General features: G+C 35.0%; 2 protein-coding genes across 8 annotated transcripts in view; both read right to left on the bottom strand.

Annotated features, from left to right (window-relative positions):
- The window catches only part of SPAST (spastin), a 58,021-nt gene that overhangs the window by 22,046 nt on the left and 17,278 nt on the right, over nt 1-18,697 (bottom strand). The window contains exons 2-8 of one of the 7 annotated variants that reach the window (XM_059405388.1): nt 18,252-18,338; nt 16,820-16,864; nt 15,879-15,962; nt 8,387-8,482; nt 3,380-3,567; nt 2,586-2,719; nt 2,213-2,306 (exon numbers count right to left, since the gene is read on the bottom strand). In XM_059405388.1, the coding sequence (XP_059261371.1) occupies nt 2,213-2,306; nt 2,586-2,719; nt 3,380-3,567; nt 8,387-8,482; nt 15,879-15,962; nt 16,820-16,864; nt 18,252-18,338 (728 nt within the window). The remainder of the gene's footprint in view (nt 1-2,212; nt 2,307-2,585; nt 2,720-3,379; nt 3,568-8,386; nt 8,483-15,878; nt 15,963-16,819; nt 16,865-18,251; nt 18,339-18,697) is intronic. The other 6 variants (XM_059405389.1, XM_059405392.1, XM_059405390.1 and 3 more) reach the window with 6 other exon arrangements.
- Nucleotides 12,602-12,940, bottom strand: LOC132022275 (ATP synthase membrane subunit K, mitochondrial). Its single transcript, XM_059407596.1, has one exon. It carries the CDS (start codon nt 12,881-12,883, stop codon nt 12,707-12,709), a length of 177 nt encoding a protein of 58 aa, XP_059263579.1. The 5' UTR covers nt 12,884-12,940; the 3' UTR covers nt 12,602-12,706.

Here is an 18,697-nt window from a genome sequence, read left to right as displayed (position 1 = left end):
TAAAAAAAGATTTTATTTATTTATTTGACAGACAGGGATCACAAGTAGACAGAAAGGCAGGTAGAGAGAGAGAGGGAGAAGCAGGCTCCCTGCCGAGCAGAGAGCCCGATGCGGGGCTCGATCCCAGGATCCTGAGATCATGACCTGAGCTGAAGGCAGAGGCTTAACCCACTGAGCCACCCAGGTGCCCCGATAGTTCATTTCTTTTTGGTGCTGAATAGTATTTCATCATATAGATATACCAAGTTTACCCATTTATCTACTGAAGAGTAACTCAGTGGTTTCTGAATTTGGGAAATTACAAATAAAGTTGCTATAAACATCTATGTGTAGGTTTTTTTATATGGGGATACATTTTTTACTCATTTTGGTAAATATTAAAGAACATAATTGCTGTGTAGCATGGTAACAGTATGTTCAGTTTTTTAAGAAAGTGTCAAACTGTCTTCTAAAGCAGCTGTAGCATTTTGCTTTTCCCTCAGCAATGAGTCACAGTCCCATGGCTCCACATCCTCACCCTTACTTGGTGCTGAGAGTGTTTTGGATTTTAGCCATTTTGGTAAGTTTGCGGTAAAATCTTACTGTTGTTTAACTTGCAGTTCCCTAATGATGAATGATGTTGAACATCATTTTTTTTTCAAATGCTTGTCATCTGTGTTATCGTCTTTAGTAAGGTATCTATTCAGATATTTGCCCACATTTTAATTGGGTCATTTTTTCCTTATTCAATTTTTTGAAAGTTCTTTGTATATTTTTGGATACCAGTCTTTACCAAATGTTAATGTTTTGCAAAGATTTCCCCCTTGTCTGTGGCTTGTCTTTTCATTCTCTTTCTGTCTTTCAAAGAAAAGTTTCATGAACTTTAACTTAACAATTTTTCATGAACTTTAACAATTTTTTCTTTCAAGGATTATGTTTTTGGTGTGATATCTAATAAGCCATCCTCACACCAAAGATCACCTAGATTTTCTCCTATTTTATATTGCAGGAGTTTTATAGTTAGCCCTTTTACATTTAGGTCTGTGACCAATTTTGAATTAACTTTTGTGAAAGGTGTAAAGTACATGTCTAGAATTTTTTTGCACACAGATGTCTACTTGTTTCAGCACCATTTGTGGAAAACACTATCCTTTCTCCATCAAATTGCTTTTGTGCCTTTGTCAAATGATAGCATTTGTATCTCTGTACTTCTGGGCTCTCTATTCTGTTCTATTGATCTATTTGTCTATTCTTTCCACAAAGACACATTTTCTTGATTACTGTACCAGTTTTTGGTTTTAAAAATTTTCCAGTTTTGAATTATAACTGACATAAGACTGTGTCATTTTAATGTGTACAGTAAGATTTGATACATAAACTGCAAAATATTCACAATAGGCTTACCACATCCTTCACCTCACATTAATTTTGTTGTTCTTGTTATGATGCAAACAAACAAACAAACAGAAACATAATCATAAAAACAGAGCAAACTGGTGGTTCCAGAGATGAAGGGGTTGGGGATGAGCAAAATAGGTGAAGGGAATTAAGAGATACAAGCTTCCAGTTACAAATAAGTCATAGGGATGGAAAGTACAGCATGGGAACTACAGATAATAATACTGCAATAACACAGTGTGGTGACAGATGGTAATTATACTTATAATAGTGAGCATAGCTCACTGTACAGAATTGTCAAATTACTATGTTGTACATCTGAAACTCATGTAACACTGTATTTCAACTATGATAAGAAAAAAATGGTCCTTAAACGTAATAATTTTATCTTAACTTCCCTTTTCTCCAGTATGATTTCTGTCTCTTAATTTTAAATCCCTCTTACCTTGATGTAAAATTATTTTATGTCACCTACTTCTCCCTCCAAATGTTAAAAATGGATTGGTTACTAGGAATCTTTATAAACATTCTTCTCTCCTACAATAACCATTCTTGGTTTTATATATATTTATTTATTTATTTACATTATTATATATTGTATGTATTATATATAACACATTTAATATATGTTATAATATATATAATAATCATTCAATGACTACAGTATAGTCAGTCTTCTCTCCTACAATAACATCAACTGCTAATTTTTTTCTTTTAAAAGCATCAAATCTGTTTCATGAATTAATCATTCTAGCGCAGCTCACACATTTCTTTACTGCTAATATGGATTCAGTAGTGAATGATGTTATAGGAAAATGGTACTATGAGAACCTACCTCAGGCCTCAGAGAAGGAAGAATAACAATTTCTTGCAAGGCTTGTTTAGCCAACTCTTGCCCAGCTATATCATCAAATTTAACAGCTGTTCCACTAAGAAACAGAATTTCAGTTAGCTTCACAGCAAAATATGCTTCAGCTATTATAATATGAAGTCTAAACTCTATGAAATAAAATTATTTTTATATTAACTGTGAAATTACAATTAAATCAATAAAATAATGGCTTTCTACATTTATAATAACTGAAAACCATCATAAAATTAAACATGTACATTAAATAAGGTATTATGTATTTTATCCATGATATATTATATAAATAAATTCAAAACTAAAAACTATTAAATAAAACACTTTAGATGGCAAAACTTACTTGTCTACAATTTCGTTCATTATAAGATTAGCAAGGTTGCTGTCCACATTCCTAAAGTTCTTCAAGTCTTTCTTTTTACGAGCAGCAGTTGTAGGGGTAGAAGGTTTATTTGTTCTATTTGTTTTTGGTGTACTCTTAAAGGACACAAAATTGTAATGTAAAAATATAACCTAATATTAGCACTTTTCATAAGTGAATTACTCTTCAAGTTCACAGAATTAGAAGTTTAAAAATAGGAAAAAGGATAAAAAAAACTCAAAACTGTGTATTCCCTCCAGGGTAAAATGGTATTCACTACAAAACTACATTTGGCATGAAGTGTGTTTACGAGTGTGTTTACATCCATAGAGATTTAGGTACCATAAAACAAAAAGGCCCTATGACAATTCAGTCATATAATTTTGATTGCTAGAATTATAACAAAACTATGTTTAATATTATAAAACATTTATACAAATTTAAATAATTAAGAGAATAATAAATTTTAAATTATACATATTATATAAAATAGATGAGATGAACAACTTACTACAAAATACCTAATTAAAAATAAATAAATAAATAAAATAAAAAAATACCTAATTAGGTCCAAAGGAAATTAAAATAAGATTTGCTTTTTAATATCAAGTTGTCCTTGTAGATTTAAAAAAAAAGAAAACTACAATCAATTTTGTAGAAACTTAGCAGCTCTCCAAGATATTATAAAGTACTTGCAATAGTCTTCAGCAAGCATAGCATGTTCAAAATCTTCTATTTGTAGAAGCACAGCAATTAACATTACGGTCTTCAAATACCTTATGAGTTCCAGCTGCAGGACCAGGTCCCTGTCTCACTCCAGAAACCATGGATAAGCCACTACAACTAGGTGCTCTGTGGTGGCCTGACAGACCTGTGGATCCAGTCTTCATAACAGTTTTCGAACGAGGAAGTGAATTACTAGTGTGTGTTAAGGGATCTTTTCTTTTTGGAACAGCTCCACTTTCTATCAAGGAAAAAGTAAAATCATGACAGTTAGAAAACTGTGGTTAAACATTATAAAATAAAGATGGATACAAATTTGTAAAACTAAGCTAATACTATTTTTTTTACATTAGCAATATTTCAAAATAAGATTTCAATTATGATGTTCATTGGGATTATCACCTGGTGGACAAGATTATGGTTATTTAATTTTTATTTCACTTTTCCTTTTCCTGATGTATATTCTAATTTTCTTATAAGGAATATGTATTTGTAATAAGATGAAACACTTTTATTTGTGGGGACAGGAGGAGGATATAAAAAGATTCCCAAATGAAGTCACCAAATATTCAAGAAACAAAACGCAGTGAAGGCATTAGAGTTATATTGTTACAGAGCTGGGGGGAAAGCACTGCATTACCGTGGTTCCAAACTTTTAAAACTTTAAAATAGTATGAAATCCCACAGTCTATGTCCATCAAAAGAGTTTCTAGAAACAATCCATTTTTAATTTAAATGGTATAAAGATGTGGGCTGTAATATGCCAAGTATTCTACGTGCTATATATATATAAACACAAATGAAACATCATCAATTAATCCTAAAAGTTGACCTACGTATACTGTACTTCTACATAGACTATAGGCTTTCAAATGTTCAAAAATACCACTGTTTCGAATATTTGTATATACTCCATAACAAACATAAGTCTACTAATAAGTGTTTACAGTAAAAACAAATGTTAAATCAATAAGCAAATTAGAATAGCCTAGAGAAAAGACAAAAACTTTATTTTTGTGTTCATCACCAAATCCCTTAAGGTGTTTTAAGGAAACTCAAAGGAAGAGAACTTCAGAGCAGAGCAAGATGATCAAGACTTTTCCCCCATAAATAAACGTAAAGTTCTGAACCATATGTTCAAGGAACTAGTGGATGGCAACCCTAGAGGACAAAGCAAGAAAGCAGTCCAGAAAAGGGACTAACAATAAGCAAATGCAAAGACATGAAAAAGAGCAAAAATCTATCTAGGCTGAAGATAAAGATCATTCATTTCAGAAGAAAAAAAGGAAAGTAGAAAAGAATTTCTTCAGATAGTAAACATACAGTCCTGAGACTGTAAGTGAACAGGAATTTCCATGTGAACTGAGAATGATAGGAGACTTTTCATTAAAAATAACAAAAGTCAGGGGCACCTGGGTGGCTCAGCGGGTTAAAGCCTCTGCCTTTGGCTCAGATCATGATCCCAGGGTCCTGGGATTGAGCCCCGCATCGGGCTCTCTGCGTAGCAGGGAGCCTGTTTCCTCCCTCTCTCTCTGCCTGCCTCTCTGCCTACTTGTGATCTCTATCTGTCAAATAAATAAATAAAAATTAAAAAAAAAAATAACAAAAGTCAGTAGGCAATGGAGTATGTTCAAAATGCTGTAGGAAGAAAAAGTGTTAACCTTTATTAATTTTATATCCTGGTAACCTGTCACATAAGAATGAAGGTATTTCAGACATTAGAAAGACTAAGAAAGTTTGCCATCTACAAACTTTCATTGAAAGAACTACTAAAGAAGGTCTTTTGGTTAAAAAGCAAACAGAAAGGAATCTGTGGGAAGGAAAAACTAAAAAAAAAAAAAAGCGTAATTAGAATATACTATTTGGCTCTGGGTAAATAATGCTAAGTCATTATAATGTTAAATTTGATTTTTCAGCATAACTAAAACTAGTGATATTTATGTATCAGGAGATGAAGGGTAATGTTGGCATAAGAATTAAACCTCTTTTTAGTTGAGTAAGAAGTCAATACATATCAAAAACTATTCAATCAGTAATAGCAATATAAGCATAATATCTGGAAACACAGTAGGAAACAAAAGAAAAAATAGCAAGAAGAGTTAGACACTGCACAAGGAGCCAGCCTAGGGATGAGGGCAGGAAGAGAAGGAAGAGATGGGAAGAGGAATACTATTTTCCTTTAAAAGCCTCTCAGCATTTATTTTTTTCATCAACTCTTTAAGGTATAATCCACGAATAATAAAATGTATCCATTTAAACAGGTCAACTTGATGAGTTTATAAAGATGAATTTAAAGATGAAATAGCCACTACCATCCAGATATGAAATGATTCCATTATAGCCAAAAGTTTTCTTGTACTCATTTGCACTCCATTCCTTACTGCAATTTCTATTGATCTAGCTCAAGGTCACTGAAGCTTCCATTTGACATCTCCAATCTGCTGTTGAGGTTACCTAGTAAGTGTTTTTATTTCAACAATTGTTACTTTTCAACTTTGGAATTTCCATTCTTTTTATTGTATAGTTTACGTTATGTGCTAAGATTGCAGGTTTGTTAACTGATGCCCTATTTTCTTTTAATTCTTTGAACTTATTTATAATAGTTGTTTTGAAGTCTTTGCTACATCAACATCTGGGCCCAGTCAAGGGTGAGCTTCTAGTGACTAATTCTTTTCTTGAATAATGGCCACACTTTCTTAATTCTTTACATGTCTAGTAATTTTGAGTTGAAAACTGGACACTGTAGATACCACTAAAGTAGTAAGTGGACATCGGTGTACCTATTTCCTAGGAGAGATGAAGTAACTCATCTAGTGAAATATCACAGAATATTCCAGAAGTGGGTGGGTGACATTTGTGAAAACAGGCCCAGGTAAGAGAGCTCACTGACTAGGGCTCAATGGGTATCAATAACCAGTACTGCAAAAATTAGCTGTGCTGTTCAGTATGCTGCCCCCCAACAAGAAAACAGAATAGAACAGATGGGTACTAGAGATTTAAAATAAGATACGTTAACATAATAGGAGGGGACAAAAAAAAAGAAATATCCAGGAATAGAGAGGAGGTTATACCAAAAAATAAAATAAAATAGGTTGATTTTTTTTAACATAGGTCCCAGGAAGAGAAAGTTTTGAAGGGCAAAACAAAACCATGAGATCTCATTATATGGAATGAAGTGGAAGATAAGCAAGATAACAAAGCAAAGGCATACCAGCTCCTCAGGGCTAAGAAATTTTTGCTATTTACCTTGGCAGGATTATTAGGATCTCAAATTTATATGTTGGAAAGTTAATTATTTACATGTGGTGCATTATTACATTTTTAAAAAGTTCCTTATGCAAATATCAGCTCTTCATATCTATGCTAAGAGATACAGGCAAAAATATTTATTTCTATAATAGAAATGGTGTTTTTAAATTTTTTATAAACATATAATGTATTATTAGCCCCAGGGGTACAGGTCTGAGAATCGCCAGGTTTACACACTTCACAGCACTCACCATAGCACATACCTTCCCCAATGTCCATAACCCCACCACCCTCTCCCTACCCCCCTCCCCCCAGCAACCCTCAGTTTGTTTTGTGAGATTAAGAGTCTCTTATGGTTTGTCTCCCTCCCAATTCCATCTTGTTTCATTTATAGAAATGGTGTTTTAAATCATGTACAGGAAGGATTAAGAAAAGAAATATAGTCAATGACATGGGGCTCTGTACTTGAACAACAAATCAAAGAACTTCCTAAGAGGTAAAACCAGAAGGGAAAGATTTGATGACCTATTGTCTCCAGTCCATAGAAATCCACTTACCATAATTCTTCTCTATTAAAGTCTTGAAAGTTTTGTATTACAAATGAATAAAGAAGGCAGGTGTCTTATAGTCTAAACTAAGGTTTTTATGTTACAAATTGAACAAAGCAATATTTACTTTAATAAAATTTAAGCCCTGAATGTGAAACGAAGGCTGAAAAAATCATCAATAAAACTAGCCAAGATGTCAGAGAACTTAGGAAATGAAGATATCCCCTGCACCTAAGCAAAACCAAAAAAGCATGTGATCTTCTCTGTAAGAGTTGATACCCAAAAGTCATGGAAAACAAATTTAACCCACAGTAAATTAAAAGCATTCTAATGTGTGCCCCCTTCAAGCAGCACATATACTAAAGTAGTATTCTAATGTTTCTCCTCACTATGTGAACTCAGCTTCAAATTTTCCCTAACAGGGGGAGCCTGGGTGGCTCAGTTGGTTGGGTGTCTGCCTTTGGCTCAGGGCATGATCCCAGAATCCCAGGATCGAGCTCCCTGCTCAACAGGGAGTCTGCTTCTCCCTCTCCCATACCCTGCTCATCCTCTCTCTCTTTCAAATAAATAAAAATCTAAAAAAAAATTTTTTTTCCTAACAGGTGCTATGGTAAAGCAATCATGCGTGGTATACATGAAAATTGCTGTGCAATTAAAATTGATATATAACAAAGAGGAATTAAAATTTCTGCATTGGGGCACCTGGGTGGCTCAGTTGGTTAAGTGAGTGCCTTCGGTTCAGCTCATGATCCCAGGGTCCTCAGATGAAGCCCCACATTGGGCTCCCTCCTGAGCAGGGAGCCTGCTTCTCCCTCTCTATCTGCCAGCTGCTCTCCCTCCCCATTTTATTCTTCTCTCTCCATCAAAGAAATAAAATCTTTAAAAAAAGAAAGAAATTTCTGCCTTAAAAAACATGACTTCATAAAAACTTGGTATAGGTATGCATGAAAAAAGTAACAAATGGTGAAAATACAACAGAAACCAAAGAAGATGTTAATAATTTAGAAAAATGAACCTTTATATTTTATAATCCCAAAAATGGGAGGTTGCAAAATAAGCAAATAAAGCATTTGGAGAATGGTTATATCTATTATATATTTATACACCATGAATCACAGGGACACTATATTTTCCACCTAGCTTTGTGAAAACAAAAACCAACCAAATCTACCATTAAAAAGTCAAATCAACATTATCAGGTTATGCAGGACTCTACTCCGCATGCAACTTTATTATTTTACATGTTAGTTAACCTAAACCCACCTGACTGGAGATGTCCGTTGCGGCATGTCAAGTTAGTACTGTCATTATAGACATCCGTTTGTGACTTGGAAAATTGCAAAACTGGTTGCAGCTTCTCTATGCAACAGAGGGGGGTAGAAAGAACAAAATAAACAAAAAGAAAAAATACATAATGAAAAAATAAGATGTCTATGTGAAAACAAAAAAATAATTCAAGGTGTTAGAAGATGAAGGGTTTTGGTATTTACATAAAATTTTCTTAAAAATACAGTTAGTAAAACTCAGACATTAAAATAGCAACAGAAATTCACTGATTGACTATGTTCAAAATATGCTTTATTCAGGTTTGTTAACCTGAGGCAATTTCATATCACTATTATCACCAGCAAATATTTTCTGAATGTCTAACATATCCACATCATTATATAGGGAGAACAGCATGGAGACAAAAAATAAATATGGCTTTTATCATCCAGATGCTTATTAAATATGGTTGGCCACTTACAATACAAATATATTTTTAAAAAAAGATTGTATAGCACAAAAGAAAGTTAAAAAGGCTTTATAGAAAAAGTGGGCTGTGAATTGGCCAGGATTTGAAAAGATAAAAAGAAAGGACACTTGAGGAAAGGAAAACAACACTTAAAAAAATGACACAATTAAGGGGCGCCTGGGTGGCTCAGCATGTTAAAGCCTCTGCCTTCGGCTCAGGTCATGATCCCAGAGTCATGGGATCGAGCCCCGCATCGGGCTCTCTGCTCCTCAGGGGACCTGCTTCCTCCTCTCTCTCTCTCTCTCTGCCTGCCTCTCTGCCTACTTGTGATCTCTGTCTGTCAGATAAATAAATAAAATCATTTTTTTAAAAATGACAGTTAAAAAAAAACTTTAAGGAATGTCTAAGAAATACTAAGAAATATTCAGCTACATGTTAATGATGTGAGGCAAAAAATAAGGGCTACAGAGCAAAGGGGAATTAGCATGCTTCAGAACAGTAGCATTTACTTAAATACACACATGTGCACACTTGTATACATAAAGGTTATCCCTAAAAAGGATCCAGAGAAACAGAATAGCAGCTGCCTCTGGGGAGGGGAAATGGGTGGCTAGGACACAGTATGAGATGGATACTTCTCATATTTAAACTCTAATAATATTGTAGCATGTCCTTTTATTACCTGTTTCTAAGATTAATCAAAGATTTAAGAGGATTATTTCAACTCTACCTTCACTTTAAATAACAAATCCTCTCAAGATCCAGGTCTCTATGTCTAGCACCTGAAGTCCAAGAGGGCAGCAGTTTGAACTGTCTTGCCCCTGTACATTACTGCTACACTCTCTTTCCTCATTCAAGTCATCCCTACTGCGACTTGACAAACATCCTGATCTACCACTTACTAGTATGAACTTAACTTGAACCTCAGCGTTCTGAGAATCTCAAAGATTAAATAAAATAATATACAAAGAGTACCTGTTCTGTGCCCCTATTCATAATAGGGGCCCAATGTTTACCATATTTATTTTGTTACAGTACTCCAAATTTTCATACTGATTCTTTTCTTTGGTACTGGGAAGTCAAGGAATACATGCAAATATGTAGCACATATATACTAACTCTCCTAAACTTTCATTTCTAAGGTCAGACAAGCAGGCGCCATGCTTGGTTTATGGTACAACCACATAAGCCTTTGGGACAGGTTAAATAGCAGCTAACCTTTCTGCACAAAGCACAAAGTACTGAACAGCTTTTGTAGCCTAGAACTGGCTGATACAATATACCTTGGAGCTTTTTGTTGTTGTTGCTAGTTAACAGATAGGTCACCTGATTTTTCTCAATGATAATACTCTTCACCATACTGAGAAAGAAACCATTTGTATTGGTAATAGACATAAATTAGAAAAAAAAAAAAAAACCCTGATTTATAAATGTCTTCTTTATTAATTAATGCTCTCTTCAATGAAATGTGAGAAAAAGATCATGTGAATATTCATTACATAATGAAAATAAACAAACTAAATCCTTGTTTTTGATAACTAATAACTGAGAATAAAAAGCCACATAAGTTGTTCTAGTGTATAGGATTTAGATTTGTATGTGTGGAAACACATATATAACATATTAGTAGTTATACTGCTAATATGAACCTGCTCCAACTCATTTTTGTTAAAGAAAATAAAGTTAGTTTAATGCTTCCTTTTGCAATCACTAAAGGTTTGTAGATTAATTAATGATTTAAAATAAAACCACCACCTTGCTTCACATGTAATCCCATACAACCATCTGAGTCATCTACTTAAAAGCAAAATCTTACCATATAACTCTTCCATTTAAAACCCTTTAGTAGGGGAGCCTGGGTGGCTCAGTGGGTTAAAGCCTCTGCCTTTGGCTCAGGTCATGATCCCAGGGTTCTGGGATGGAGCCCTGCATCGGGCTCTCTGCTAGGCAGGGAGCCTGCTACCCCCCCCCCCCCTCTCTTTTTTGCCCCCCTGCCTACTTGTGATTCCTGTCTGTCAAATACATAAATAAAATCTTAAAAAAAAAAAAAAGTAGAACCTTTTAGTAGCTTCCCATTGGCCACAGATGAATGTTTAAACCTTTTTATATAACATTAAGGCCCTCCATGATCTGCCTACATCTCTTATACATAGTAAGCATTCTCAAATTCACTTCTGCACTAGCACCTTTCCCTACCTGCCTTGCCATTTCTTACCCTGAGTTTTGTTCATGCTATAGCTTCTTCTTGAAATGTCTTTTCTCCCAAACATCCTTTAAAGTTTCACCTTTTTAAATCTCCCATTTAGGGTTCACTTCTTTCAGGTATACTTTCCAGACACCTATTTTATCATCCTACAAAATATTTTTATATCTCCCTAAAAATATTCTATCTCCTCTTCAGTGAAGAAGATTTATCTATTCATGTGTCTACCTCCCACAATATATCACGAGCCCCTTAAGAGAGCAACATTATATAGATAGCAACAGTCTATCCATAAATCTGTTTGGTCAACCTTCAAATATAACCATAATCCAACCACTTGTTACAAGTTCTCTTCCTATCACCCTGGTCCAAGCCTCCCACCATTTTTCTCCTAGCTTATTGTAATTCAATAGTGGTCCTATTTACTCTTCTGGCTCTACTCTTGGGAGTCTATTGGCAACATAATCTTTTTAAAATTTAAGTCAGGGAGTGCCTGGGTGCCTCAGTCACTTGGGTGGCCAACTCTTGATTTTGGCTCAGGTTATGATTTTGAGGGTCATGGGACTGAGGCTCATAGGGGGCTCGATGATCAGTCAGGAGTCTGCTTCTCTCTCTTTCCCTTTGCCCCTCCCCTTGCTCGTGCTCTCTTTCTCTAAAACAAATAAATCTGTTTAAAAAAACAAACAACAGGGGCGCCTGGGTGGCTCGGTGGGTTGAGCCGCTGCCTTCGGCTCAGGTCATGATCTCAGGGTGCTGGGACCGAGTCCCGCATCGGGCACTCTGCTCAGTGGGGAGCCTGCTTCCTCCTCTCCCTCTGCCTGCCTCTCTGCCTACTTGTGATCTCTCTCTGTCAAATAAATAAATAAAATCTTTAAAAACAAACAAACAAAAAAACAAAAACAAAACAACAACATAAGTCAGATTACATCATTCCTTTCCTAAAAATCCTTATAAATGCTCCCCATTAGTTCTCTGATCTTATCTCTCCCACACCCTCCTTGCTGGGGCACACTGGCCTCTTTCCTTTTTCTCAAACACACCAGTTATGTTTCCTTAAGGGTTTACATCAGGTCTTCTATCTGGACCAATCTCCTCCCAGATACCTGCCTGGTTAACTCACGTCATCTTTTCAAAGAGGCATATCTGACAATGCTATTTAAAACTACAAGCCCAAACCACCAGCCATCCACTCCTAATCTCCATTACTACATTTTACTTTTTCTTTTCTTCATGTATTTATCACCTTCCAACATTCTGTATAACTTATTTTTTATGTTTATTCACTCCTGCCAGTCTTCCCCCTGTTGGGAGTAAAAATTCTATGAAGGAGGAATCCTTTTCTATATCCTAAGTGCCTAGAACACGGTAATCGCTCAATAATTTACTGAATTACTAAATAAATTTAATTAATATCCTTGGCACTGTACCTGGTCTAGAGTAAGGACTTAATAAATGAATGTTATATGAAGCTATTTATTTTTTAACAAAAGGGTAACTCCCAGGTATGCCAAAATTATCTTCTTATCTATAAGGTTCATAATTCCAGGTTCATAATTTATTGTACAAATTGAATATCACATCATGAGCTGACAAAAGCTTCTCCAGGCATGGGAACTTAACAGATGAGGTACAAGTTAAAATCTGTTTATGTTGCTTTCACAGCTGGTGTTTTTTTAGATCTTAACTTGAAGTATAAGATCATCAAAGCAATGCCTCCATATGTGGCCAGTACACAATTCATTCTACCTGTGAGAGTGTAAGAGTTGAAATATTTTTTGATACCAGTGAAATGGAATTGGGCATCAGCTTCTGGACCTGCCATGATTTCAATCTTGCAGAAGACACCAATTCCGCGGGTTGTGTCCTTCAACGTACGCAGGGCTAGTACACAGGTAGCCCGCAGCCGGCTGGAAGAAGCCTCCTCCCCCGCAGTTAAGCTTACAGTTAAGCTTTGTTTGAAGGTTTACGATTGCTAACTTGAAGATATATAACATACAGGAACCTTTTCCATTTTATCAGTCTGTAACCTCTCAAACCAGTCTGTATGGGGAACTCCCAAAATGATTCTCCAAACTAATTAGACAACTGTTGGGTGTGCCATCTCTGAAAAACTCCATTTCTTAACCAACATACAGTACCCATATACTGGTACTATGCACCTGTACACAGTTCTTTTTTTACTATCTTTACTATCTTTGGTATATATACTTCTAGACTCTGAGTTCTCAGAAGACAGGAATATGTTGATGCCTTCTATTCCACTTCTTTTTTAAAGTAAGATACTTCAATAGGTATACAGAGTTTTTGAGGATGACAACAGATGACATCCAAAAGATTATTCTTTTAATGCCTAGCTTCACATCATAAATCCTTTTTGTCCTCTCCTTTAATAACACAGATTAAAAAAATGACAAAGTTGCATTTAAAGACAAGTCCATAATTAATGAGATGCTTCCAACAATTTATCGTATCACATCTTCAAAAGATAACTAGCTACTAATATTCAATTTGAAACATGCTACAAAATGTTCCAAAACCAGTCTTAACCCACATCATATATATGTACATATAGTGAAAGACATTATAGCTAAAACACACAGAAAGTATGAAGGAGAACAATTATTTTACTATAATAACCTCTGATATAATATTTAATTTTATGTGATATGATAATAATCTTCATGTGTGAGTAAGAAGGGAAACACTGTCAGCCACAGAAGCCAGGGGAACACTGCCTTGTCAGCCACCTAAAAACATTAAAGGGTTTCTTTTCACCAGTGTGGGGCAAAAAACTTATAAAACACAATGGATCATATAAAAATGAATGAATGAATGAGTATGTAAATACATGATATTTATGTATGAGTGTATAAGTACATTTTTCCGCAAAAGCAAGATAAGGAGGAGAATAAAACCCAGCATTTTTGAGTAGTTACTATGATTAGGTTCCTTTAATAATTTAATGGTCACATATGATGAAATAAATATTATCTGTTAGCATATCATAAATGACAAGAAAAAGGTTCAAACATGCTAAATAACTTACCACAAATCACAGAGCAATAAATATATAAGGTCTGCCTATTTACCAATATCTATTTCTATCACATCAAGTTACAGTAGAGAACCATCCAAGAGGGGTGGGTTTTAATTCCACTTTATCTTAGAAGTAGATTGATCTTAGAAAAAATTTTTAAAACTTAAGCATTCAAATAAAAGATGAAAAGCTTCTCTTTATAGACCTATTTCAGCTGATAAATACAGAAAGAATGATAGAATTATGTATGTCACTAGGCATCAGTCATCAACTGCTACTAACATCACAGGATGTCAGAACTACTGACAAATAAACACAACCACCTATGAAGTAGTCTTATTATTAAAAAATAAAAATCAACTTTCAATCCAATCAAGGGTCTATATTCAACTATAAATTTATAGGGAGGACAGAAGAACATTTTAAGATATCATGGAGGGGTGCCTGGGTGGCTCAGATGGCTGAATGTCTGCCTTCAGCTCGGGTCATAATCTCCAGGTCTTAGGATCGAGCCCCACATCAGGCTCCCAGCTCAGGGGGGAGTGTGCTTCTCCCCCTCCCTCTGCCTCTCTTCCTGCTCATGTTTTCTCTCCTTCTGTTATCTCTCTGTCTCAAATAAATAAAATCTTTAAAAAAAAATATTACAGAAAGGCATAGAGCAAAAAACAGACTGCAGGAAACCACGATGTGTCAAAGATCTGGTTCATCAACAAATAAATTACAAGAAAAAAACAGATGAACTTGTATATTAAAAGAAACATATCATATGAATCTTCTTGAGATTCTGGTGCAAAAAATTATTAGAAAAATAATAAGAATTATTAAATTTTGAGATATTAACTATACATCATAATACATATCATATACTACATATTATTTGTAAACTATATTTGGACACTGATCGTTTCTTTGGCCATAATTTTTTATTACTATTAAAAGAAATTATTGGTTATACTTTAAATGTGATAATGGCATTTTGGTAATTTTACTTTTTATTTTTATTTTTAAGATTTTATTTGTCAAAAAGAGAGAGAGAGAGTACACAGGCACTCCCTCAGGCAGAGGGAGAAGCAGGCTCCGCACTGAGCAAGAAGCATGATGTGGGACTTGATCCCAGGACCCTGAGATCATGACCTAAGCTGAAGGCAGGTGCTTAATCGACTGAGTCACCTAGGTGTCCTGGTAATTTTATTTTTTAAGCATCTTTAGCTTTGAGAGATACAATATGAAATGCTTGTAAATGAAATATAAAGATGTCAAGAATTTGTTTCAATAAAATATGGAGTGGGGGTGAGTGGGTAGGGATTTATTGGGGCTGACAAACTCTTTCTGTAAAAAGCCAGATAGTAAATATTATAATATTTTTTAAAGTTATATATTAAAAGGCTCCGAAGGCTGTATGATCTCTGTATCAACTGCTCAACTCTGTAGGCACTGTAGCATGAAAGCATCCAAACAATAATAGAGGAATGAGTAGCTAGCTGTGTGCCATCTTATAAAAATAGGCAGTGAACTGGGTTTAGTCCATGGGCTGTAATTTGCCAGCCCTTGAGTACAGATAAATCAACACTGACTATGAGTTGATAATTGTTAGAGCTGAGTGATGGATAATTAATCCATTATACTCTCTCTTGTAAATGTTAGAATTTTCTGTAAGCTAGGAAAAAAACATAGAACACATTTTCAAGATTACTGATCTATTTCCAACTACATGTAAAGTTTCACTGAACAAACATTTCAAAAACATCTTATTCCAGTTATACAATTCATTAATTGATACCTAGAAGTTGTAAACGGTCCTTGGCCATAACCAAATTAGTCATCATTTTAGCTTGAAGGCGTCTAGCTCTTTCACACTGTTCACCTGAAAGAACAAAGAGGAAAAAAATTAACACCTCTGTTTCCCTACTAATATTTCCTCAAGATTAAATATTACCCCAACTAATCTCACAGGGAGTCAGTTTTTTTTTTCTTTTAATTCATTTATTTATTTGAGAGAGACAGAGGAGGGGCAGAGGGAGGGAGAAAAGCAGACTCCTGCTGAGTACAAAGCCAACATGGGGTTTTGATTTCACAACCCTGAGATCATGATCTGAGCTGAAATCAAGAATTGGATGCTTAAGCAACTGAGCCATCCAGGTGCTCTGGGAGTCACAGTCTTTATAAAGTTTAAAAAATTAGTTATAGTTCCTTATGATGGTTTCAGATCTACTGTGGTATTTCATGGGCTTCACATATGATTTCATGGATTTTGAGATGTATTTTTCCTCCCTACATTAAAAATAAATCTCTGGGGGCGCCTGGGTGGCTCAGTGGGTTAAAGCCTCTGCCTTTGGCTCAGGTCATGATCCCAGGGTCCTGGGATTGAGCCCCACATCAGGCTCTCTGCTCAGCAGATAGCCTGCTTCCCTCTCTCTCTCTGCCTACTTGTGATCTCTGTCTGTCAAATGAATAAATAAAATCTTAAAAATAAAATAAAATAAAAAATAAATAAATTTCTGAAGTTGAGGGGTGTGTGTGTGTGTTTCAGAGAGTGAGAGGTGTGGGGGTAGAGGGAGAGAGAGAATCTTAAGCAGATCCACTCCCAGAGCAGAGGCTGAGGCAGGGCTTGACCGCACAGCCCCAAGATCATGACCTGAGCTGAAATCAAGAGTCTGACACTTAACCAACTGAGACACTCAGATGCCCCATGAGATGTGTTTTATAACCAGTACAACTTACTAAAGCTATCGGCCAGGGTGCATTCATACCACAGTATGTCACAGCCTGTGCAAAAACAAATTTGGTCCTTGATGTTAATATTGTGATTACAGCTATGTCTAAATAGGATGAAGACATTACATACAATAAAGTAAAAGTCAAATTCCAAGTGGTAAGAAGAGAATACTGTCATAGTTCAACTGATACTGTTTTTTCTCCTAGGGGTACAATTAGAGGCATACTTGATTCAATGAGATACTATCTTTCTTATTAACTCATTTTTTTCTAGCTCTGCCTCCATGCAATTGACAAAGAGCAACAAATACATTGTATACATAATACCTAAAAAAAGTTATACTGAAAAAATAATGAAAAGTCCCAAAGGTCTAACCTCCCACGTTGTTCTATTTTGCTCTCTTTTGTGCAGGACATCACTATAGAGAAGTACTCAAAATAAAAAGGGGAGAGAAAAAAAAACCCTGGCCAATATTAGATACATAGTAAATACTAGAGATTAGCAGATACAAGTAGTAGAGTCAGCCAACCAGACAACAAACATCCACTGAGTGGACGGATCCATAGTGGTAAGATTCTCAGTCTATACAACTTTTTCCTTTGAATCTATTTTAGTTGTGATAAAGTGAAATACTTTAATAGTGGTACCCACATACTACATAATAGTCACAGCATCATATTTAAAAATTCAGGCTCTGAAATCAGATTGCTTGGGCTCAAATCCTGACTTGACCTACCACTTACTAGCTATGAGACTGTAGGCAAGTTACCGCATTTCTTTGTACTTAAGGTTATTTATGTGAAAAGTTAGGATAACAGCAGCAGTCTCAGAGTGTGGGGTTGTGGTGAAGATTAAAAAAGATAAAAGACATGAAACCCAGACAATGATGCTTGGGCACATAGCATGGTGTACAATAAATGTTACCTATATATTTAAAAATATTATTAGACTCTAATTTTTAATTTTAGGTGATAAGAAAGCAAAGATGACAAATAACCTCTTTGATTTTAAAAAGCCAAGGTGAATCAAAGCAAGACATTTATAGCTCATATTCTAACTTGCAGTCAAGCATTACCCACAAACACAAAAGGGAGTATGATTAAACACTCCTTCCCTTCCTCAACAATGAGGGAAGGACCAGGTTTCAAAAGAGAGCTAAAAATGAGGCTAAAACATCACCAACAGTGGGTTCAAGGACAACAGAAATAATATATTGGTTTTTATCTGACTGCTACCTGGTAATCAAGTTTAAGCATAGCTGGTTATAATTTCAAATTTAGCACAGGTAATAAAGCATTAACTGTAAATCTATAAATGTCAATAATAACATTTCAAAATCTGTCAAATACTTTTAGTAAGATAGGTGTATCTGAAATTAGGGCAAACATGTGAATATAATTCGGGATGGCTACGAAACAAATGTAAATACAATCTTACCTTGTCCTGTAACTATGACAGCTATTCCTTTCTCTAGTTCTTCAATACCTTTCTTATACCATTCCACAGCTTGCTCCTTTTGTCCTGCTTTAAAATAGAAATAATTATTTGTATATATACTAGACATTATATATTAGAATATACTAAACATTTCCCAGATCTTACTGTTATTGATACATGAAAAAGTGGGTTGTGATCAAGTAAATCTGAGAAATACCACTATACAACTTCTTAGTACCTCTAGCATCCTAATGTACATGTGAATTTCTGAGAGAGAGGTATAGACTTCAGTGTTTCTCAGAATTTTAGGGCTGTGAATCCTTTATTTTGCCATCTCATGGCACTGATGCTTATAACCAGTGAAATACTGTACTATGGAAAGAAATTTTAATTAGGAAGAATTTATTTTAAATAAATGGTCTTTAAAATACATACTATTAGAATAT

This window comes from Mustela nigripes, chromosome 7 (genome assembly GCF_022355385.1).
Source record: "Mustela nigripes isolate SB6536 chromosome 7, MUSNIG.SB6536, whole genome shotgun sequence".
Lineage (NCBI taxonomy): Eukaryota > Metazoa > Chordata > Mammalia > Carnivora > Mustelidae > Mustela > Mustela nigripes.
This window is presented reverse-complemented; position numbering and strand designations above follow the sequence as displayed.

What these genes read in the sequence shown, in the direction of transcription:
- LOC132022275 (XM_059407596.1), bottom strand. Translation starts at nt 12,883, where the DNA reads ATGGCAGGTCCAGAAGCTGATGCCCAATTCCATTTCACTGGTATCAAA.